Genomic DNA, 25,926 nt, shown 5'->3' with positions numbered 1-25,926 from the left:
ACTACTAATGACATTTTGTCACCAAGATGGCATAGCAGTCAGATGTCTTTTGTCCTCGTCTTGTCGTGTCCTGTATATACAGTGGGGCAAAAAAGTATTTAGTCAGCCACCAATTGTGCAAGTTCTCCCACTTAAAAAGATGAGGCCTGTAATTTTCATCATAGGTACAACTATGACGGACAAAATGAGAAAAAATAAATCCAGAAAATCACATTGTAGGATTTTTTATGAATTTATTTGCAAATTATGGTGGAAAATAAGTATTTGGTCAATAACAAAAGTTTCTCAATACTTTGTTATATACCCTTTGTTGGCAATGACAGAGGTCAAACGTTTTCTGTAAGTCTTCACAAGGTTTTCACACACTGTTGCTGGTATTTTGGCCCATTCCTCCATGCAGATCTCCTCTAGAGCAGTGATGTTTTGGGGCTGTTCCTGGGAAACACGGACTTTCAACTCCCTCCAAAGATTTTCTATGGGGTTGAGATCTGGAGACTGGCTAGGCCACTCCAGGACCTTGAAGTGCTTCTTACGAAGCCACTCCTTCGTTGCCTGCAACCCCCCTCACCAATTTCTATATAAAATATAAAGTATAATTTACCTCATATTCGGCCAGGTCATTTACAAAATAGCCTCCAATACCCTACTCAACAAATTGGATGCAGTCTATCACAGTGCCATCCGTTTTGTCACCAAAGCCCCATATACTACCCACCATTGCGACCTGTACGCTCTCGTTGGCTGGCCCTCGCTTCATACTCGTCGCCAAACCCACCGGCTCCATGTCATCTACAAGACCCTGCTAGGTAAAGTCCCCCCTTATCTCAGCTCGCTGGTCACCATAGCATCACCCACCTGTAGCACGTACTCCAGCAGGTAGATCTCTGGTCAACCCCAAAAACAACATTTTTCTTTGGCCTCTCCTTCCAGTTCTCTGCTGCCAATGACTGGAACGGACTACAAAAATCTCTGAAATTGGAAACACACATCTCCCTCACTAGCTTTAAGCACCAGCTGTCAGAGCAGCTCACAGATTACTGCACCTGTACATAGCCCACCTATAATTTAGCCCAAACAACTACCTCTTTCCCTACTGTATTTATTTGATTTATTTATTTTGCTCCTTTGCACCCCATTATTTTTATTTCTACTTTAAACATTCTTCCACTTCAAATCTACCATTCCAGTGTTTTATTTGCTATATTGTATTTACTTTGCCACCATGGCCTTTTTTTGCCTTTACCTCACCTCATTTGCTCACATCGTATATAGACTTGTTTCTACTGTATGTTTGTTTTACTCCATGCGTAACTCTGTGTCATTGTATGTGTCGAACTGCTTTGCTTTACATTGGCCAGGTCGCAATTGTAAATGAGAACTTGTTCTCTATTTAACCAGGTAGGCAAGTTAAGGTGAAATAAAATATAAATAAAAAAAATGACAGGATGACAGAAACTGTATCTTGGAAAGTTGACAAATTCTAGTTATCAGATTCACATGGAATTGTTGTGCAATTTAAATGTTTAAATATGAAACTATTTGTGAAAGATGAAATGTAATTTTAGCTTCTTAAACTAGAGAACGGTTTGTCAGTAAACTCTGCTCACTCAGAAGCCCCGCCCAAGTGAACAGACATTGGTTGTAAAACTATGAAACACACCCTTCTTTCACCACGATATAAACCCGTTGACGAAAATTCTACTTTCTGTTCTAAGGACAAGAGGATGGCGGTCCCCACGTTAAAAGGGCAAGATCACCAACAGAACTAAGCCAACCTCAGGTTCTTGTCGTTCAACCAGAGTTCACGCTAACAAAATTAGCATCGAATTTCAACGGGAAGATGACGATCAACACGACGAAAGGAGGAATTTTGACTATATCAGCCAGAAAATAACATGAGCTTAAAGTATGGCAACTTGGTATGAACTTTGAACTCTTATTCACTAAATCAGTGATACCTCCTAGCCGTTGCATTAGCAACAGCAGCTGTAAACATGGTCTAGGAGAGGACGGACAGAGTATCCACTCTACCACACTCCAGTTCACCACTAGACATTCTTCAGAGGACAAGAGATCCATGCTGGAGAACCCGGCCTTCTATCTACGACCAATCTACCGAAGCACAGCTCAGAGTAAATATTTATTGCATTGTCCTTTTTCATATAGGCAGTTATTTAAAATGCATAAGATACTGTATTTAAGATAGCTGCCTATGGCCCGATAGAGACCAAATCTTTTTGTTCCCGGTCTTTCATTCAAAACCCAACCCCCTTTCTTTGTGTAACCAGCCATCATATATTTTCCGTCCACTAGGGGCGTTTTCCTTTATGACATGATTTGTAATCAATGTATGATCCTTTCTGTGTAGATGTAATTCTGTGTGATTATGTCACGTCCTGACCATAGAATGCCTGTATTGTCTATGGTAGAGTAGGTCAAATCAAAATCAAATCAAATGTATATCACATACACATGGTTAGCAGATGTTAATGCGAGTGTAGCGAAATTCTTGTGCTTCTAGTTCCGACAATGCAGTAATAACCAATGAGTAATCTAACCTAACAATTCCAAATCTACTACCTTATACACACACAAGTGTAAAGGGATAAAGAATATGTACATAAAGATATATGAATGAGTGATGGTACAGAACGGCATAGGCAAGATGCAGTAGATATACTGTACTCTATCATCTACTGCATCTTTATGTAATACATGTATCACTACCCACTTTAAACTATGCCACTTTGTTTACATACCCTACATTACTCATCTCATATGTATATACTGTACTTGATACAATACATATGAGATGAGTAATGTAGGGTATGTAAACAAAGTGGCATAGTTTAAAGTGGGTAGTGATACATGTATTACATAAAGATGCAGTAGATGATAGAGTACAGTATATACATATGAGTTGAATAATGTAGGGTATGTAAACATTTTATGTAGCATTGTTTAAAGTGGCTAGTGATATATTTTACATTCATTTCCATCAATTCCCATTATTAAAGTGGCTGGAGTTGAGTCAGTGTCTTGGCAGCAGCCAGTCAATGTTAGTGGTGGCTGTTTAACAGTCGGATGGCCTTGAGATAGAAGCTGTTTTTCAGTCTCTCGGTCCCTGCTTTGATGCACCTGTACTGACCTCGCCTTCTGGATGATAGCGGTGTGAACAGGCAGTGGCTCGGTGGTTGTTGTCCTTGATGATCTTTATGGCCTTCCTGTGACATCGGGTGGTGTAGGTGTCCTGGAGGGCAGGTAGTTTTGATGCGTTGTGCAGACCTCACTACCCTCTGTAGAGCCTTATGGTGGTGGGTGGAGCAGTTGCCTTACCAGGCGGTGATACAGCCCGACAGGATGCTCTCGATTGTGCATCTGTAGAAGTTTATGAGTGCTTTTGGTGACAAGACAAATTTCTTCAGCCTCCTGAGGTTGAAGAGGCGCAGCAGCGCCTTCTTCACGATGCGGTCTGTGTGGGTGGACCATTTCAGCTTGTCTGTGATGTGTACGCCGAGGAACGTAAAAAAAAAAAAAAAGTACTACCCTCTCCACTACTGTCCCATCAATGTGGATAGGGGGGTGCTCCCTCTGCTGTATCCTGAAGTCCACAATCATCTCCTTAGTTTGTTGACGTTGAGTGCGAGGTTATTTTCCTGACACCACACTCCGAGGGCCCTCACCTCCTCCCTGTAGGCCGTCTCGTCGTTGTTGGTAATCAAGCCTACCACTGTAATGTCGTCCGCAAACTTGATGATTGAGTAGGAGGCGTGCATGGCCACGCAGTCGTGGGTGAACAGGGAGTACAGGAGAGGGCTCAGAAAGCACCCTTGTGGGGCCACAGTGTTGAGGATCAGCAGGGTGGAGATGTTCCCTACCCTCACCACCTGGGGGCGGCCTGTCAGGAAGTCCAGTACCCAGTTGTGCAGGGCGGGGTCGAGACCCAGCTTGATGACGAGTTGAGGGCACTATGGTGTTAAATGCTGAGCTGTAGTCCATGAACAGCATTCTCAGATAGGTATTCATCTTGTCCAGATGGGTTAGGGCAGTGTGGTTGATATTGCATTGTCTGTGGACCTATTTGGGCGGTAAGCAAATTGGAGTGGGTCTAGGGTGTCAGGTAGGGTGGAGGTAATCTGGTCCTTGACTAGTCTCTCAAAGCACTTCATGATGACGGAAGTGAGTGCTACGGGGCGGTAGTCATTTAGCTCAGTTACCTTAGCTTTCTTGGGAACAGGAACAATGGTGGCCCTCTTGAAGCATGTGGGAACAGCAGACTGGGATAAGGATTGATTGAATATGTCCATAAACACACCAGCCAGCTGGTCTGCGCATGCAGAGGGCATGGCTGGGGATGCCATCTGGGCCTGCAGCCTTGCGAGGGTTAACACATTTAAATGTTTTACTCACGTCGGCTGCAGTGAAGGAGAGTCCGCATGTTTTGGTTGCGGGCCGTGTCAGTGGCACTGTATTGTCCTCAAAGCGGGCAAAAAAGTTAGTCTGCCTGGGAGCAAGACATCCTGGTCCATGACGGGGCTGGTTTTCTTTTTGTAATTTGTGATTGACTGTAGACCCTGCCACATAGCTCGTGTCTAAGCCGTTGAATTGAGACTCTACTTTGTCTCTATACTGACGCTTAGCTTGTTTGATTGCCTTGCGGAGGGAATAGCTACACTGTTTGTATTCGGTCATGTTTCCGGTCACCTTGCCCTGGTTATAAGCAGTGATTCGCGCTGATCAACTGTGGTAGCAATTATTAGGAAATGGAAGACATACAAGACCACTGATAATTTCCCTCGGGGTCTGGGGTCAAAATGATCACAAGAACGGTGAGCAAAAATCCCAGAACCACACAGGGGGGACCTAATGAATGACCTGCAGAGAGCTGGTACCAAAGTAACAAAGCCTACCATCAGTAACACACTACGCCGCCAGGGACTCAAATCCTGCAGTGCCAGACGTGTCCCCCTGCTTAAGCCAGTACATGTTCAGGCCCGTCTGAAGTTTGCTAGAGAGCATTTGGATCCTCCAGAAGAAGATTGGGAGAATTTCATCTGACCATATGACACCAAAATATAACTTTTTGGTAGAAACTCAACTCATCGTGTTTGGAGGACAAAGAATGCTGAGCTGCATCCAAAGAACACCATACCTACTGTGAAGCATGGGGGTGGAAACATCATGCTTTGGGGCTGTTTTTCTGCAAAGGGACCAGGACGACTGATCCGTGTAAAGGAAAGAATGAATGGGGCCATGTATCGTGAGATTTTGAGTGAAAACCTCCTTCCATCAGCAAGGGCATTGAAGATGAAACGTGGCTGGTTCTTTCAGCATGACAATGATCCCAAACACACCGCCCGGGCAATGAAGGAGTGGCTTCCTAAGAAGCATTTCAAGGTCCTGGTGTGGCCTAGCCAGTCTCCAGATCTCAACCCCATAGAAAATCTTTGGAGGGAGTTGAAAGTCCGTGTTGCCCAGGAACAGCCCCAAAACATCACTGCTCTAGAGGAGATCAGCATGGAGGAATGGGCCAAAATACCAGCAACAGTGTGTGAAAACCTTGTGAAGACTCACAGAAAACGTTTGACCTCTGTCATTGCCAACAAAGGGTATATAACAAAGTATTGAGATAAATAAGTATTTGGTCAATAACAAAAGTTTTCCACCATAATTTGCAAATTAATTAATTAAAAATCCTACAATGTGATTTTCTGGATTTTCTTTCTTATTTTGTCTGTCATAGTTGAAGTGTACCTATGATGAAAATTACAGGCCTCATCTTTTTAAGTGGGAGAACTTGCACAATTGGTGGCTGACTAAATACTTTTTTGCCCCACTGTATGTGATATTGTTTATGTTTAGTTGCCTGTTCGAACTATATTGTCATCACGGTTCATTTATTCTTTATTAGCTTAAGTTTCACTTTCATTTATATATTTGGAACCTGAAGTACGCTGCGCCTTGGTCCAATCATTACGACGATAGTGACAGATTATTTAGGTATTTAGTAAATAAATAATTAAACCACGTTGTATTGCTGATTCAACTTGTTAGCCAGGGTTCGTGAAGATATCTGAAAGTTGTAAATTCTTGGAGACTGAATAAGGTGAGGATTAATAATTGACTGCTACTGATGTAAAAGATTACTAGGTCTTTAAGAGTTTATTCGGAAGATAACAGCTCTATAAACATTCTTTCATGGTGCCCCGACTTTCTAGTTAATTACATTTACCTGATTAGCTTAATCAGGTGATATTAATTACAGAGAAATTATTTTATAGAATTGCATGTCAAATCACTTAATCCGGCATACCGAAAGACAAGACCAAGGGCAGGATGGATATAGATCTATAACAGTTTGGGTCTATAGTGTCTCCCCTTTTGAAGAGGTGGATGACCGCGGCAGCTTTCCAATCTTTGGGGATCTTAGACGATACGAAAGAAAGGTGGAATAGGCTAGTAGGGTTGCAACAACTTCGGCAGATCATTTTAGAAAGTGAGGGTCCCAATTGTTTAGCCCAGCTGATTTGTAGGGAAGGAAGTGGTGGGCGTTTGGGCAAGTTGCTGCAGGGGGTGCTGAGATATTGGCCGGTGTAGGAGTAGCCAGGTGGAAAGCATGGCTAGCCGTGGAAAAACCCTTATTGAAGTTATTGTAGATTTATCGTTGGTGACAGAGTTTCCTATCCTCAGTGCAGTGGGCAGCTGGGAGGTGCTCTTATTCTCCATGGACATTAGTGTCCCAAAACCTTTTGGATTTAGTGCTACAGTTAGCAAATGTCTGTTTGAAAAGGCTTGCATTAGCTTTCCTAACTGACTATGTTGGTTCCTGACTTCCCTGAAAAGTTGCATATCGCGGGGGCTATTCGATGCTAATGCAGAACACCACAGGATGTTTGTGCTGGTCAAGGGCAGTCAAGTCTGCGGTGAACCAAGGGCTATATTTGTTCTTAGTTCTACATTTTTTTAATGGGGCATGCTTATTTAAGATGGAGAGGAAAGCCCTTTTGAAGAGCAACCAGGCATCCTCTACTGATGTGAGGAGGTCAATATCCTTCCAGGATACCCGGGCCAGGTCGATTAGAAAGTGATGACAGTGATGAGACAGTAATGAGGGGTGGACCCATTACGCACGCAGGCAGTGATCGCTGAGATCCTGGTTGTAGACAGCAGAGGTGTATTTAGAGGGCAAGTTGGTCAGGGTGATATCTAAGAGGGTGCCCATAGTTACGAAATTAGGGTTGTACCTGGTAGGTTCCTTCGTAATTTGTGTGAGATTGAGGGTATCTAGCTTAGATTGTAGGACGGCCGGGGTGTTAAGCATGTCCCAGTTTAGGTCACCCAACAGTACGAACTCTGAAGATTAGATTGGGGGCGATCAATTCACATATGGTGTCCAGGGCACAGATGGGGGCTGAAGGGGGTCTCATCCCAACATTAACTCCAAGAGTTCACACTTGTAAGATACTAATTAAAGCTACACTCGTTGTGAATCCAGCCAACATGTCAGATTTTAAAAAGGCTTTTCGGCGAAAGCATAAGAAGCTCTTATCTGATGATAGCACAACAGTAAACAAAGGGAGTAGCATATTCCAACCCTGCAGGTGCTACACAAAACGCAGAAATAAAATATAAAACATGCCTTACCTTTGACAAGCTTCTTTTGTTGTCACTCCAATATGTCCCATAACATCACAATTGGTCATTTTGTTCGATTAATTCCGTCCATATATATGTAATAAATGTTAATTTATTTGGCGTGTTTGATCCAGAAAAAAACAGCTTCCAAATATGCAACGTCACTACAAAATATCTCAAAAGTTGCCTGTAAACTTTGCCAAAACATTTCAATCTACTTTTGTAATACAACTTTAGGTATTTTTAAACGTTAATAAATCGATCAAATTGAAGACGGGTCTATCTGTGTTCAATACAGGAAGACAACAAACCAACGCTACTTCAAGTCTTGCGCAACTCTCAACAGTGTTACCCAGTTCCTAGATAACCATACTTCTTCATTGCACAAAGGAATAACCTCAACCAAATTACAAGGACTGGTGACATCCAGTGGAAGTGGTAGGAACTGAAAACAAGTGCCTAAGAAATATTGTTTCCCAATGAGAACTACTGAACAGACAGAGACCTAAAAAAAAAAAAAAATTCTGAACGGTTAGTCCGCGGGGTTTTGCCTGATAAAGTTTTGTTATACTCACAGACATGACTCAAACAGTTTTAGAAACTTCAGCGTGTTTTCTATCCAAATCTACTAATAATATGCATATCTAATATTCCTGGCATGAGTGGCAGGAAGTTGAAATTGGGCATGCTATTTATCCAAAAGTGATAATGCTGCCCCCTCTACCTTAATTAATAAGAAGTTAAGGAAAGCAATTCCATTAATTAACTTTTAAGAAGGCACACCTGTTAATTTAAATGCATTCCAGGTGACTACCTCATGAAGCTATCATCAAGGCAAAGGGTGGCTACATTGAATAATCTCAAATATGTTTTGACTTGTTTAACACTTTTTGGTTACTACATGATTCCATGTGTGTTATATCAAAGTTGTGATATTTTCACTATTATTCTACAATGTAGATAATAGTATAAAATAAAAACCCTGGAATGAGCAGGTGTCCAAACTTTTGGCTGGTACTGTATGTACCATTGACTTGCATTGGATTTGTGCCACAAATTCTAATATAAGGTAAGCATTTCTTGTTCACCCAAATTCCAAAATTACATATTGGTTTTCTTGCCCTGTTAGCAGTACATGGAAACGGGGTGACAGCAATCCATTCTTTGGTTGAGTTTCCCTGGTTTCCAAAATGCTAACATTTTAGCATTGGTGGCACAAATCCCATTCAAGTTATGGGACCGATAATAGCATTTCTGCGCATTTTGTTCAAAACGTCTAAGTGACTTTGTTGACCTTTACACTCAATTGTAGATACTTTCGGATGATTTGGACATGATATGAAATACGCTCATATCGGTCCCATGACGTGAATGAGATTTGTGATACAAATGCAAAAAATATTAGCATTTGGAAACAGTGCCAGGGAAGCTAAACCAAAGCATGGATTCAGGTCATACTTTACAGGGTAATTAAAGCCTAAATGTAATTTTGTAATTTGAGTGAACTATCCCTTTAAGTAGGCTATTTGCAAATGTATTATAGTGACGGTACAATTCCCACCAAGTGGGTTAACCCTGTTAATAGGGAGTTTCTTTCATGCCAGTGACCCAGGTTCCCTTCCCTGCCCAGCCGTTCGCTACTCTGGTGCCAGAATTGGGATGGTGGCCGTGAGGCCATTGGAATGCACTGCCAGACATTTAAAGAGGCACAGAATTGTGCCTTCCCATTTGGAGGGAGCAATTTAGTGGTCCTCGATAATATGAGCCTCGTTACCATTCTCAAGTGAGTTTACCCTATTGACGCAATGCGTATGGTGTATGCTTTTCATGGCAGTGACCCAGGTTCCCTTCTCTGCATTGCAGTTTGATACATTGGTGTCAGAATTGGGATGGCAGCAGTGAGGCAATTGGAAAGCACGGCTGGATGTTTGAGGAGGCTGATGTGGTGAAAGCCACGTTACCATTCCCAAGTGGGGTTACCCTATTTGCACCATGTGTAGGGTGTTTGACTTTCACACCAGTATGTGGATTTCAGATAAAATACTCAATTGTGATTTTCAACATTAGATAAAGCAAGGTGCTAGAGCAAAGAACATATTTCCAGCCATTTTACACAGTTAACAAATGAACAAGGGGGTAAAATATATATATATATATATATATATATATATTTTTATTCTGGGCATGCATGCATCATGTTCTGCATAAACTGAATTACTATTCACAGAGTGTACAAAACATTAGGAACACCTTCCTAAAATTGATTGGCACCCCCTTTTGCCCTCAGAACAGCCTCAATTTGTTGGGGCATGGACTCTACAAGGTATCAAAAGTGGTCCACAGGGATGCTGGCCCATGTGGACTCCAATACTTCACAGTTGTGTCAAGTTGGCTGGTAGTAGCTCGTTCCATCTCATCCCACAGCAGCTCAATTGGATTGATATCTGGTGACTGGGCAGGCCACTGCAGTAAGCTGAATTCACTGTCCTGTTTGTGGACAATTCTAACCTTGTGGCATAGGGCATTATCCTGCTGGGGGGAAAAAAAAGACAAAAAAAAGATTTGCAGATGTGTACACTGCTTACATGAAGGGATGCAACTGATGTTCAGATATTATGTGGCATTAAAATGTTGGTCCACTTTTATAAATAGACTTGGTAATGACTTGGTAATGTGAGTGTAGCGAAATGCTTGTGCTTCTAGTTCCCACTATGCAGTAAAATCTAACAAGTTCTCAACAACTACCTTATACACACAAATGTAAAGGGATGAATGTGTACATATAAATATATGGATGAGCGATGGCGTGCGGCATAGGCGAGATGCAGTAGATGGTGTAGAATACAGTGTATGCATTTTTATTTAACCTTTATTTAACCAGGTAGGCTAGTCAAGAACAAGTTCTCATTTGCAACTGCAACACAGAGTTACACATGGAATAAACAAAACATAGTCAATAATACAGTAAAACAAAAGACAAAAAGTCTATATACAGTGAGTGCAAATGAGGTAAGTTAAGGAAATAAATAGGCCATGGTGGCGAAGTAATTACAATATAGCAATTAAAACACTGGAATGGTAGATTGGCAGAAGATGAATGTGCAGGTAGGGATACTGGGGTGCAAAGGAGCAAAAATAAATAAATAAATAAATAAATAAATACCAGTATGGGGATGAAGTAGGTGGATAGATGGGCTGTTTACAGAGAGCAGTTTACAGATCATTGCACCTGTACTTAGCCTGACAGCTGGTGCTTAAAGCTAGTGAGAGAGATGTGAGTCTCCAGGTTCAGAGATTTTTGCAATTCTTTCCAGTCATGGGCAGCAGAGAACTGTAAGGAAATTGGCTTTGGGGGTGACCAGAGAGATATGCCTGCTGGAGCGCGTGCTACGAGTGGGTGCTGCTATGGTGACCAGTGAGCTGAGATAAGGCGGGGCTTTACCTAGCAGAGACTTCTAGATAACCTGTAGCCAGTGGGTTTGGCGATGAGTATGAAGCGAGGGCCAACCAACGAGAGCATACAGGTCGCAATGGTGGGTAGTGCATGGGGCTTTGGTGACAAAACGGATGGCACTGTGATAGACTGCATCCAATTTGTTGAGTAAAGTGTTGGAGGCTATTTTATAGATGACATCACCGAAGTCGAGGATCAGTAGGGTGGTCAGTTTTACGAGGGTATGTTTGGCAGCATGAGTGAAGGATGCTTTGTTGCGATATAGGAAGCCGATTCTAGATTTAATTTTGGATTGGAGATGCTTAATGTGAGTCTGGAAGGAGAGTTTACAGTCTAACCAGACACTCAGGTATTTGTAGTTGTCCATGTATTCTAAGTCCGAGCCGTCCAGAGTAGTGATGCTGTACGGGCAGCGATCGATTGAAAAGCATGCATTTAGTTTTACTTGCGTTTAAGAGCAGTTGGAGACCACAGAAGGAGAGTTGTATTGCATTGAAGCTCGTCTGGAGGTTAGTTAACACAGTGTCCAAGGAGGGGCCAGAAGTATACAGAATGGTGTCGTCTGCATAGAGGTGGATCAGAGAATCACCAGCAGCAAGAGCAACATCATTGATGTATACAGAAAAGAGAGTGGGCCCGATAATTGAACCCTGTGGCACACCCATAGACTGTCAGAGGTCCAGACAACAGGCCCTCCGATTTGACACACTGAACTCTATCAGAGAAGTAGTTGGTAAACCAGGCGAGGCAATCATTTGAGAAACCAAGGCTGTCGAGTCTGCCAATAAGAATGTTATGATTGACAGAGTCGAAAGCCTTGGCCAGGTCGATGAATACGGCTGCACAGTATTGTTTCTTATCGATGGCGGTTATGATGTCGTTTAGAACCTTGAGCGTGGCTGAGGTACACCCATGACCAGCTCTGAAACCAGATTGCATAGCGGAGAAGGTATGGTGGGATTCGAAATGGTCAGTAATCTGTTTGTTAACTTCTTGCGTCGAGCAAATCCCGTATCCGGGAGCGTAATCATAGCCTCAAGCTCATTACCATAACGCAACATTAACTATTCATGAAAATCGCAAATGAAATAAATATTGGCTCACAAGCTTAGCCTTTTGTTAACACTGTCATCTCAGATTTTCAAAATATGCTTTTCAACCATAGCTACACAAGCATTTGTGTAAGAGTATTGATAGCTAGCATAGCATTAAGCCTAGCATTCAGCAGGCAACATTTTCACAAAAACAAGAAAAGCATTCAAATAAAATCATTTACCTTTGAAGAACTTCGGCTGTTTTCAATGAGGAGACTCTCAGATAGCAAATGTTCAGTTTTTCCAAAAATATTATTTGTGTAGGAGAAATCGCTCCGTTTTGTTCATCACGTTTGGCTAAGAAAAAACCCCGAAAATTCAGTTCCAAATTAACTCCATAATATCGACAGAAACATGGCAAACGTTGTTTAGAATCAATCCTCAAGGTGTTTTTCAAATATCTATTCGATGATAAATCATTCGTGGCAGTTGGGTTTCTCCTCTGAACCAAATGGAAAAATGCACAGCTGGAGATTACGCAATAATTTCGACGGAGGACACCAAGCGGGCACCTGGTAAATGTAGTCTCTTATGGTCAATCTTCCAATGATATGCCTACAAATACGTCACAATGCTGCAGACACATTGGGGAAACGACAGAAAGTGTAGGCTCATTTCTGTCACATTCACAGCCATATAAGGAGACATTGGAACACAGCGCCTTCAAAATCTGGGACATTTCCTGTTTGAAATTTCATCTTGGTTTCGCCTGTAGCATCAGTTCTGTGGCACTCACAGATAATATCTTTGCAGTTTTGGAAACATCAGGGTGTTTTCTTTCCAAAGCTGTCAATTATATGCATAGTCGAGCATCTTTTCGTGACAAAATGGATAGGTTATTAGAGTATCAAATGAAAAATTGCCCATCTATAATTTAGCCTCTCCCCCTACTGTATTTATTTATGCTCCTTTGCACCCCATTATTTCGATCTCAACCTTGCACATTCTTCCACTGCAAATCTACCATTCCAGTGTCTTTTTTTGTTGCCTTTACCTCCCTTATCGCACCTTTTTGCTCACATTGTATATAGACTTATTTTTCTACTGTATTATTGACTGTTTTTTTTACTCCATGTGTAACTCGGTTGTGTGTCGAACTGCTTTGCGTTATCTTGGCCAGGTCACAATTGTAAATAAAAAATACATTTTGGAAGATGAGCCTCGTCACAGATTAAATCCAGTTTGCCAGGACTGTTAAAGGTGAAATCTGATATTTTCTGCCATTAAATAACTCTTGAATACCTCAATAGGCCTTCCTTCAGACCTTCTTAAATGCATTTTGTGAAGGTGAGGAGACAGGACACGGAATTGTGTAAGGGCTCATTAAGTTAGTCTGTTTTTATGCTCGCTCTAACAGGTTGCTCCGTAGTTCACAACACTGGTGTCTGTGGACCTCAAGAAGTCGTTCTATGAAGGCCTGCCCAAGCTCCTTGAATTCTACAGGACCAAGAAAAGTGGAGGTATTGCTAAAACACTTGATGGGCAGTCTCGACAAAGAAGTTGTATTATATTTATGGAAACAAAAGTATTCTGTACAGTCCGGTATGTACATTGATAATATGGATAACTTTTTTTCAATACATCTTAATATGGGTGATGACGCCTTAACATTGTGTTATTTACAACCACTTTGATAACAATGGTGTAAATTGTGCTTTTTTTGTCAGTTCCATTCAGAGGGAGGCTGTGCTGCGAGGCCTGCCTTGATTCAAGAGAGAGGACCCTATCCATTTCTTGAAGATGTGAGGTATATAACAATACAACGTTATTATTTCAACCTTCATTCACAACAGATATATGTTTCAGAGCTGATCTAATTACACCGTAGATATCCCTGAGCAGCTGTTTAGAGAAAATGACCCTGGAATTTTTTTGGTTCTGTTTATAGAGCAGCGCCGTTTGCATTCTGAATGTCACAGAACTCAATAATAACAGTTTATTCATCCCTGGTAGTTATCTAAACTAGCTTGCTAACGTGACTACTTTGTGTGAAGCGGAAGTTTGTTTATTGAGATGATAGCAGTGAGGTCAAATTCAAGTTTCATAAACAACAAAAATCCATATTTGTTTCTGATACCCCCAGGTGTTCTAAATGGAGAATCAAATAGTAAAAACATGAACCATCAAGCCATCTTAAACAATTATGTTGGGGGGTGAACATCCATAAGCTATACAACTGATAAGATCTTCAAATAAAACAGTGGTTGGGTAAGTTTTGAAATGTACTTGTAATATGTATTTTTTCAAGCCCCCCCCCCCCCAAAAGAAAAATCTGTTTTACATACATTTCTAATGGTGTTATAAATATGCTTTCATCAGGTGCTCCAGAGATGTTCATCATGAGGGGATATCCTTTTGCTGGCTTTGACGTGGAGGGAAGGAGCATGCATGAGTTGACTCTCCACATGTTATGCTCCTATAAAAGGAGTCTATGGATTTCCATCCATAACATTTTATTCCCTATCCACTTGTACACTGCATTACACTATTGTAAGTTATAGCCTACCACAGGGTTCGCCAATTCTATTCCTAGAGAGCTTCTGTGCAGGTTCTCTCCAGCCCATCACTAACACATATTTGAAGAATCATGCACAGCAAGTTGCTTTCCCAATATCAGAGGCCCTTGGCCTACTGTTAACGATGCGTTTTATATCTGACAGATAGACGCATATGAATACGTGTTTATGAATTTTGTGTTTTAAATTATCAATTTCTACTAGATAATTACATAATCTGCTTTTTTTATAATTTGAGGCCCTTATTAATCTAACCGGAAATGTTTGAACAATCTGATCCTGTACATTAACTTGAATCCTAACACATACATACATTTTGAATTAAAGTAGGGGATTTCAGATGTAAATTAACTAGCCAATATTATAAAAATACATTGTAAAGATGGTAATTTAATAAAATTACTTGTTTTACTGTAATTTTAGCCTGCCAAAGCAGGACATTTTAATTAACCATTTGTCATTCTTACTCTTCATGTAAATGTCTGTAATTTTAAGATTCTCACACGTCAATTGAATGACATTTTTCTGTAATTTTACTGTTAATGTTTGGCACCCTGTGGCTCCATGCTTTTGACAGTTACAATATTGTCCTGTAATTTTAGATATGGTCAATAAATTTACAGGGCAATATTGTAAATATACATTTAAAAAACATTAACCGTAAAATTACAGAAAAATGTCAGATTGAAAAGCCATGTGAAAATCTTGAAATTAGACAAACAGATTCACTGCTTTGGCAGGCAAATTACAGTAAGAGTAATTTCTGATTAAACTACTGTATATTAAAATGTACTTAATTTACTTCTGAAACCCCTAATTTGATTGCTTTATCAAAATATACATTTTCAATCTTATGAAATGACTAAATATTCAGATTTACCCCAAAATGTGACTATTTTTACAAAATTGTCAAGTTGATTTACAGCTTAAGACTTAACAGTAATTTCTGATTTAAAGTATGTGTTAAGATAACTGAAATATATTTGAGAAATGTTCCAAATAGCCAATTAAGGGTACATTACTGTATATTTACAGTTTAACAGTAAATCTATAAAACTAAAAAAAGTAATCTGACAGTGTTTTTATGGAATTACTGTAAACATACATTAATATACCCCTAAGATTGTCTATTTGGAACAATTCTACAATAGGTTTCAGTCATCTTAACACACTTTAAATCAAATGTTTTTTTACTGGAATTTTTGCCTGCTAAAGCAGAGAATGTTAATTAAGTTTGTCACTTAAATGTAAATGTCTGTAATTTTAAGACAGAACAAACATGTTCGCTAATGTTTGGCACCCCTGTTGACTTAAAACATTATTTTTTTTAAATAACAGTGCACAGCTTCTACTGTACAGGTTGTGCTCTTTTACAAGTTGAAGTCTTACATTGTGCATTTCTCTCCCTCAGGGATTAATCTAATGTCACATTGATCCCTCTGAATGTTCAATGTGCACGCCCCATCAGCAACAGAGGAATAGTTTTGAATTTTTAGAACCAGGAAGAAATATCCTTTTGATTGCAACGACCTCAAAAGTCACCATACATGACGTTGAAGTAAACAACCCCTATGCCAGCTTCAAGTCAATAGCCAGCTTCACATTCAAAGGAGCACAGATCAACTTTCCTAATTGAGCTGCTTAATTTGTGTGATAGAGAGCAAGAGACGGCAAGCAAGAGAAAAGACAAAAGTGAGATGGAGAACAGCTATGATCCTCTCTGAATAATGATCCCAATAGTGAACATGCAACCAACACCACCAAAAAGGATCAAACACTCACCAGAGAATGATTTACTTGGTATGGTTCACGTAAACAATGTGATATGGATTCAGCATCATGGATTTAGGATAGAATTGCATGTAATAGTCACTGTAGCGTATCACTATATCTCCAGGATGAGGAGCTAATTTTCATCACACAACAGGGTCATTAAGGTATTACCCTCTCCCTAGTCCCGATCCCAGCTATAGGTCTTTAGCCTGGGCCACAAAATGAGGCTACTGTCACATAATGGAGGGAGCCTAACATATGTGGACTTAGTACCTGGCCTCTCTCCTTACCAGAGGCAGGTGTGAATGTAAACAGCCATCATATGGCCTGGTTTATAATCTATGGTGTTTGGCAGAGCGGGGTGGAGCTACACACCATATTCACTGTCGATCCTCATTGTGTCTCTGTTGTCACAACAAAGCAGTCGAGCCAGGATCTCACACTCTGCGCAAGGACACATTACTGCAGCAGTGCCTGGAATATCTCACAGTGCATTCGGAAAGTATTCAGACCCTTTGACTTTTTCCACATTTTGGTACGTTACAGCCTTACTTGAAAAAAGAAAATCCCTCAAGCTACACAATAACCCATAATGAAATTTTACAACATTTACATGAAATGAGAAATATTACATTTACATAAGTATAAAGACCCTTTACTCAGTACTTTGTTGAAATACCTTAGGCAGTGATTCAGCATAGAGTCTTCTTGGGTATGATGCTACAAGATTGGCACACCTGTATTTGGAGAGTTTCTCCCATTTTTCTCTGCAGAACCTCTCAAGCTCTGTTAGGTTGGATGGGGAGTGAAGTGTCGCTGCACAGCTATTGTCACGTCTCTCCAGAGATGTTTGATCAGGTTCAAGCCACACCTGCGTTGTCTTGGCTGTGTGCTTAGAGGCATCATTCTATTGGAAGGTGAACCTTCACCCCCAGTCTGAGGTCCTGAGCACTCTAGAGCAGGTTATCAAGAACCTCTGCATTTTGCGCCGTTCATCTTTCCCTATCCTGACTAGTCTCCTGCCACTGAAAAACATCCCCGCAGCATAATGCTGCCAACACCATGCTTCACTGTAGGGATGGTGCCAGGTTTCCTCCAGACGTGGCGCTTGGCATTCAGGCCAAATAGTTCAATCTTGGTTTCATCAGACCAGAGAATCTTGATCTGAGAATCCTTTAGGTGCCTTTTGGCAAACTCCAAGTGGGCTGTTATGTGCCTTTTACAGAGGACTGGCTTCCGTCTGGCCACTTTACCTTAGTGCTGTTTGGTGGAGTGCTGCAGAGATGGTTGTCCTTCTGGAAGGTCCTCCCATCTCCACAGAGGAACTCTGGCGTTCAGTCATCTCCCTGACCAAGGCCCTTCTCCCCTGATTACTCATTTTGGCCAGGTGGCCAGCTCTAGGAAGAGTCTTGGTGGCTCCAAACTTCCATTTAAGAAGAATGGACACCACTGTGTCCTTGGGGACATTCAATGCTGCAGAAATGTTTTGGTACCCTTCCCCAGATCTGTGCCTCGACATATTCCTGTCTTGGAGAGCTACAGACAATTCCTTCGACCTCGGCTTGGTTTTTGCTCTGACATGCACTGTCAACTGTGGGACCTTATATAGACAGGAGTGTGCCTTTCCAAATCATGAATTTACCATAGGTGGACTCCAATCAAGCTGTATAAATATCTCAAGATGATCAATTGAAAAATTTGTCACCTGAGCTCAAAAGGGTCTGAATACAAATGCTATTTTTTTTTCTAAATTTGTAAACATTTTGAAAAATCTGTTTTTGCTTTGTCATTGTGGGGTATTGTGTGTAGATTGATGAGGAACAAAAAAAACTATTCCATCCATTTGAGAATAAGGCTGTAACGCAATACAATGTGGAAAAAGTCAAAGGGTCTGAATACTTAATATGAGCCAGTTTGCTACAGGTGGAAAATAATCCAGAAGCAAGATGAAACGTAAATTATGTGGATTCAAATTAATAGATTGTTTTGTAGGGTTGATAAATGTTGTGTTAGTGCAAATCAAGTCTGACATTTTAAAGTGGAAATTACAAACCTTAGAAGCCTTTTTAAACCTTGAATACACTACAAGTTTGCATTTCTCAGCAACAAAGAGTGATCAAATGAAGATCCTACATCTGTATAGCTTACTCACACACATGCAAGACTGTGCACATAAGCACACAGCCATCAACACTCCTCACCTCTTCACTCGGCTGCCACTGAGAGTTCTGTCACCACCGACACACAGCATAAGCTCTGGAACAGACGTTACCATGGACCTCTGCTACACACACACTCAGTCGCTATGGCAGAGGTGACACCACGGACCTCTGCCCCATATAACTCCCCCATCACACACTTGTCAGGAACCATAAGCCCTGTGCTCTACGAGCTCCTCGTCACGACTCCCCGAGCTACAGGGACACGCTACTGTAACTGTCCTGAGGCATCACTCAACCTTTGGCTGGGGGAGAAAAGAGGTTATGCTGAGTCTATATCTTAACCATTTGAAGCAGTTTATGTTCTATGTAACTGGAAAATGGATGTGTAGCTATGTTTTGTGATTTTTAGGAGACGGGAAATTATTTCCCTCTTGGAGGACTATTCTATAGGCAATGAGAACTGTCTGTTGCCTTACGATGGCTCTAAAAATAAACCAGCGACATGCAGAGTTACAGTTACCAGCCATTGAACACTATTGTATGATTCAATCTTGTAGGCGTTGATCAAGATGCCTCTCCAGAACAAACATGTTTTTGTCGGTGGCGAACTGTGGCTATTGGACCGAGGCCTATTCCAAAACATTGTATCAAACTCAAATCGAGACAAATTAAAGAGTCATAACGTCCCTATATGCACCAAACATTATATATAGCTCTAATGCAGATGAAGCAATGCTTTTGATGACATCATGAATTAATCAAACAGGGCTGCAACTTGCACAGAGACATAACAGTACCAGCACAGAATAATGCGATCCGCAACAGCCACACTGCGCACCCAATTTATGGTAGCCAAAATTTGATTGGTGGATTCCACTGTCAATCCAGAATTCTGCTCTAATGCAGTTGAATGGCAAGCGTATTGAGGGATTTGTTTATCTGGCAAGGGTTACCCTGGTTGGAGGAGTTTAAACCGGATGAAAAGTGATTGCACTCGTTTTGGATCCGGGCTGCCTCCAGGGTGTGAGCCAGGTGCCTTGCTCTGGCCGACAGCAAAGTCAGCTCAAAACAAATGTGACGTAATTAAGCATGTATGATGAGTAGGATTCTGTGTTTTCACATGAAAAGTTATTGCTTTTGATAAAAATGCTTTACATGCGTTGCCAATGAAAATGAGTTTGAATTCGAACATTTATTTTTATGGCACAACATAACAGCTCAAAATAACTATCGCTTGCACAGGAGAAGGGAGAGCTTATCTTACATATCACAGTCCTTAATAAGGGATCACATTGACTGAGGTGTTGAAATTCTAAGATACTATTGTCCTTTCTCCTCCAGAGTCAGCAGGTGTAGCTCTGTGCTGAGAGTCACCAGCAGGGGGGAGTAAGGCACAGAGAGAGAGAGAGAGGGAGAGCTAACACTTTCACAGTCCTCTTGACTCCCTTTCCCTGGTCCTGACTGAACAGGTCACTGGAGCACTGAGAGAGCGAGCAGCGTTACATTCCCCATCTGTGCCTGGCCGTGTCACCTCAGCCGGCAGCCAAACGCCACTGTGTGTCAGTCAAGACCCCTTAGCTGGTATCATCCACTATGCTGTTCCAGCAATCCCATGCCGACAACATCACACAAAACACACCAGGGACACACATGCAAAATCACACACACGCCTTGCACGAAAATGGAAAAAAAAAAAATCACAATAAACACAATAGGTATGGACAGGTGACAAAGACAGCACTCACTACAGCAAACAACCCCCGTATTCATCCACCTGACCTTGCCAGCAGTCAGTGCAGTATATGTTATTGATGAAGGACACTGGTTGTGAGCTGCGATATATGCGGCCACTCTGCCAGACTTTGCAAACTGCCTCGTCCCTCCTGTTCTTTTGAAACTAGAAATGCCAGCTGTAAGGCTAAACCCCTCTGCTTCGCAACACACACTCATTGGCAATCTCATCTGTATCAATGTCACCTGTACAGGTATCTCTAAACCATAATGTTGATCTTACTCTGAACCTTGCTACTCGACAAACTTTCGATGATCTCAACAGTCTCCCTAAACCCTGCAGCCATCTTTACTTAAGCCATGCAGACAGACTCACCTGTATATCTTGTACTTGGTGGTGAATCCTTGCTGGTAGCGCTCCGTAAAGTCAGAAAACTCCTGGGAGTGATGAAAGGGCCCTTTGTCAGACAGGAGCCAGGCGAAGGGCCCCGTGGCGTCGCTGGAGCCCCCTGCCCCTGCAGACACCCCAGCTCCTGCCCCGGCCCTGCTGGCTGCCGCCCCTACCACCCAGCACTGTAGGAGGCTTAGAACTGTACACTCCCATAGAACCATCAGAGCCACCCGTTTAACAGTGATACACCGGCCGCTCATGCTTCCCCCGCACCCGACGACTCCTCATTCTCCCCAAACTTCTCTCCCCTTGTCCTGAACGATAGGAGGAAGAAAGACAGGATGGTTATATGTTAGAGAAGGGGATGAGTGTGTGAGTTCTGTAATGAGAGTAATAACCAGAGGCTAACATGTCACCACAGTGTGTGTGTGTGTGTGTGTGTGTGTGTGTGTGTGTGTGTGTGTGTGTGTGTGTGTGTGTGTGTGAGAGAGAGAGAGAGATACTGTGCTTGTGTCATCACAGTGAAACACTTGTCATTTCTTGACCTTCCATTAGCTAGGCAACCTGACTATTTTTCAATAAGTATTTAAAACAAAAAAAAAATCTCCTGAATTAACACTATGCGATTTAAATACTATAATGTAGTGTATTGTACATAATGTATACGTTTTCCAATCAATAAACAACCAAATTAATATGAATGTAAATAGAATTTTAAAACACAGGGGTCAAATCGTCTACAATTAATAGGCTATTTTATTTTTACACATTCGTGGTAGAACATAGTAGAAAATCATTTTACCTGATTCTGCGAACGGTGTGGTACAAAGCTTATCGGTGAAGTTATTGTTACAATTTCGCCCCAGCGGATCTTCTGAGTGGACCGCAAAGTTGTGATCAGCCCAATGCATGAGAGAACTCGCATGGGATCGAGACCCAACTGGATAAACCTCCGTTTACCGGGTCAGACGATCATACGCTATAAATCACGGCCACGGGAAGCAAAAAAAATAGTGACTGAGCAACATCCACCTGAATGGCTGGAGCTCCCTTTTACCGCATCATACCTCCAGTGGGTCGGCTACACTCGATTATGTAAAATCCAAAGGAAGGAGAAGGCAACAGCGCACCGGACAGAGACGAACAAGGGCGCGCTGCTCATTCAGCTGGAGGAAAATCAATTGCCACCTTCCAGGTGAATTTTCAGTTGTTTTTTTCCGAGGGAAAATAAGTTGTTTATGATGTTCCTCAGAAGAAAAAACACAATGCATAAATAGGTGGTTGCTTTCCCCTCAACGCCAAAAAAGCCAAATTATCCTCTTTTCTAACTGAGACGCACTTGGAGAACTGCGCACTCGAGTGCGATGCTCTCTTGTACTCCAGTCAGTGTGGTGGCATGTATCAGAATGATATTCGCTGGTTTGCTCTCGAGCACGGTTAAAATGTCAAATGTATTCCCAAACCGAACCCACCCCACTCCCCATTGGCTGAATGGAGATAAGAGAGGCAGGGTTTAGGTCTGGCTGTATAAAGAAACGGATGGTCAAGAGATTACCTAGAGTTTAGGCTCTTCACTTCTGTCAGAATAAATCAGGGGCCATTTGTCGAGTACAAATATTTGAGAGGCACAACATCTGACTATAGGCTACACATCTTATATCGGCTAAATGTTTGTCGTAGGTTATTGGGCTGTGCTGATTATAATGTTGTCTCAGCACATGAAAGCTTGAAAGACACCATTCGTTAATTATACAAAAGATGTGGAGTTTCAGATCCAAGTTGAAGGGAGGAAAATACCTTGCAGGACAAAAATGTGACATAACAAAACACCAATTTGGCTCGGGCCATTAAAGTTACATGACAAAAATAGACAAATATATATATTTTTTAAATGTCTTCATTTAACAGACGTTCTTATACAGAGCGGTTTACAGTAGTGAGTGCATTCAGTAGTGAGGGCTTCCAAGACGGTCTTGTGATCTGTGGTGACTTGACTTGTGAGACAGGCGTCATTTCCGGTCACAACTTATAGACTTGTTTATGTGCTGCTGTGAAGTTTGTTGCTAACCTTACTTTGCTACCTGCCAACTTCACGATTGTTTTACTTTTTAATTACCGTTTTTTATATATATATTTTTCCCTCGCTCAACTTTTTTCATTCAACTTCTTCACCCCAGACACTTTATCTGGACGTGGTTCGTCAGGACCTCCACCAGCCGATGCGAAGTAGTAACATTAACATTATGCCTTCTAATTGCAGTCATTGTACTCATAATATACAGGAGAACGATCACTTTATGGCGAGGATAGCTGTGCTGCAAGCCCAGTTTCAGATGCAATCGTTAGGCAAGGGTAATTTAAGTGTAGGAAAGGATGAAACAGCCTCTGTGCCACGAATAAGTACAAATAGTAGTATAAATCCCCTCGCACAGACCCCACAGCCGGACAATTTTATCATGGCTTCTGGAAGGAAATTCTGTAGGAATGCTCAACCAGTGTCGCTCATTCAGCCGACAGAAACGTTCAACTGGTTCTCTCCATTAAGCAATGGGTCGGAGTCAGAGGCTCTGGTCTCTTCACCTCCCGTTACGGGGCCTGAGACACCGAAGCCTCCCACCATTAGCTCTGACAAATTGAAAACCCTAGTCATTGGCGACTCCATTACCCGCAGTATTACACTTAAAACAAATCATCCAGCGATCATACACTGTTTACCAGGGGGCAGGGCTGCCGACGTTAAGGCTAATCTGAAGATGGTGCTGGCTAAAGCTAAAACTGGCGAGTGTAGAGAGTATAGGGATATTGTTATCCACGTCAGCGCCAACGATGTTAGGATGAAACAGTCAGAGGTCACATAGCTTCAGCGTGTAAATCAGCTAGAAAGATGTGTCGGCATCGAGTAATTGTCTCTGGCCCCCTCCCAGTTAGGAGGAGTGATGAGCTCTACAGCAGAGTCTCACAATTCAATCGCTGGTTGAAAACTGTTTTATGCCCCTCCCAAAAGATAGAATTTGTAGATAATTGATCCTCTTTCTTGGACTCATCCACAAACAGGACCAAGCCTGGCATGTTGAGGAGTGACGGACTCCATCCTAGCTGGAGGGGTGCTCTCATCTTATCTACGAACATAGACAGCGCTCTAACTCCCCTAGCTCCACAATGAGATAGGGTGCAGGCCAGGCAGCAGGCTGCTAGCCAGCCTGCCAGCTTAGTGGAGTCTGCCACTAGCACAGCCAGTGTAGTCAGCCCAGCTATCCCATTGAGACCGTATCTGTGCCTCGATCTAGGTTAGGCAAAAATTAACATGGCGGTGTTCGCCTTAGCAATCTCACTGGAACAAAGACCTCTTCCATTCCTGTCATTATTGAAAGAGATGGTGATATCTCACATCTCAAAATAGGGCTACTTAATGTTAGATCCCTCACTTCCAAGGCAGTTATAGTCAATGAACTAATCACTGATCATAATCTTGATGTGATTGGCCTGACTGAAACATGGCTTAAGCCTGATGATTTTACTATGTTAAATGAGGCCTCACCTCCTGGTTACACTAGTGACCATATCCCCTGCACATCCCGCAAAGGCGGAGGTGTTGCTAACATTTAAGATAGCAAATTTCAGTTTGTAAACTGCGTTTTCGTCTTTTGAGCTTCTACTCATGAAATCTATGCAGCCTACTCAATCACGTTTTATAGCTGCTGTTTACCGTCCTCCTGGGCCATATACAGCGTTCCTCAATGAGTACCCTGAATTCCTGTCGTACCTTGTAGTCATGGCAGATAATATTCTAATTTTAGGTGACTTTAATTTTCACATGGGAAAGTCCACAGACCCACTCTAAAAGGCTTTCGGAGCCATCATCGACTCAGTGGGTTTTGTCCAACATGTCTAGGGACCTACTCACTACCACAGTCATAGTCTGGACCTAGTTTTGGCCCGTGGAATAAATGTTGTGGATCTTAATGTTTTTCCTCATAATCCTGGACCACCATTTTATTACGTTTGCAATCGCAACAAATAACCTGCTCAGACCCCAACTAAGGATCATCAAAAGCTGTGCTATAAATTCCCAGACAACCCAAAGATTCCCAGATGCCCTTCCAGACTCCTTCCACCTACCCAAGGATGTCAGAGTACAAAAATCAGTTCACCACCTAACTGAGGAACTCCATTTAACCTTGAGTAATACCCTAGATGCAGCCACACCCCTAAAAACAAACAACATTTGTCATAAGAAACTAGCTCCCTGGTATACAGAAACTACCCGAGCTCTGAAGCAAGCTTCCAGAAAATTGGATCGGCGCTACACCAAACTGGAGGTCTTCCGACTAGCTTGGAACGACAGTACCGTGCAGTATCGAAGAGCCTTCACTGCTGCTAAGAACAATCCAGAATGTATTTTTGATACTGTCGCAAAGCTAACTAAAAAGCAGCATTCTTAGAGAGGATGGCTTTCACTTCAGCAGTGATAAATTCATGAATGTCTTTGACGAAAAGATCATGATCATTAGAAAGCAAATTACAGAGTAGCAAACTACTCTTTAAATCTGCGTATTCCTCCAAAGCTTAGTTGTCCTGAGTCTGCATAACTCTGCCAGGACCTAGGATCAACTATATCTATTGTTTTTATTTTTGTTGTTGTTGTGTGATTTGGATTAATCCCCTCTACCACACGGAACCCCACTAATCTACTGACGGAACGCAAGAGGTGGCTAACAACATACCTCCATCCTATGCTAGCTTGCTACCGATGGCCTGGCTAGCTGTCTAAATCGCCGTGACCCCCAACCAACCTCTCCACTCACTGGACCCTTTTGATCACTCGACTAAGCATGCCTCTCCTTAATGTCAATATGTCTTGTCCATTGCTGTTCTGGTTAGTGTTTATTGGCTTATTTCACTGTAGAGCCTCTAGTCCTGCTCACTATACCTTATCCAACCTATTAGTTCCACCACCCACACATGCAATGACATCTCCTGGTTTCAATGATGTTTCTAGAGACAATATCTCTCTCTTCATCACTCAATAGCTAGGTTTACCTCCACTGTATTCACATCCTACCATACCGTTGTCTGTACATTATACCTTGATGCTATTTTATCGCCCCCAGAAACCTCCTTTTACTCTCTGTTCCAGATGTTCTAGACGACCAATTCTTATTGCTTTTAG

At 41.9% G+C, this 25,926-nt stretch overlaps 1 protein-coding gene across 1 annotated transcript in view; it reads right to left on the bottom strand.

The window, feature by feature from the left end:
- LOC109902735 (BMP/retinoic acid-inducible neural-specific protein 3) overlaps positions 1 to 22,161 on the bottom strand; it is a 65,554-nt gene extending 43,393 nt beyond the window's left edge. Inside the window, exons 1-2 of the mRNA XM_020499342.2 lie at positions 21,559 to 22,161; positions 20,742 to 21,070 (exon numbers count right to left, since the gene is read on the bottom strand). Coding sequence (XP_020354931.1) covers positions 20,742 to 21,016 — 275 coding nt within the window. The 5' untranslated portion in view covers positions 21,017 to 21,070; positions 21,559 to 22,161. The remainder of the gene's footprint in view (positions 1 to 20,741; positions 21,071 to 21,558) is intronic.
- Positions 22,162 to 25,926: the final 3,765 nt, after the last annotated feature.

Source organism: Oncorhynchus kisutch, linkage group LG13 (genome assembly GCF_002021735.2).
Source record: "Oncorhynchus kisutch isolate 150728-3 linkage group LG13, Okis_V2, whole genome shotgun sequence".
NCBI lineage: Eukaryota > Metazoa > Chordata > Actinopteri > Salmoniformes > Salmonidae > Oncorhynchus > Oncorhynchus kisutch.
Note: the sequence above shows the minus strand (reverse complement) of the source record. Positions and strands in the feature narration are given on the sequence as shown.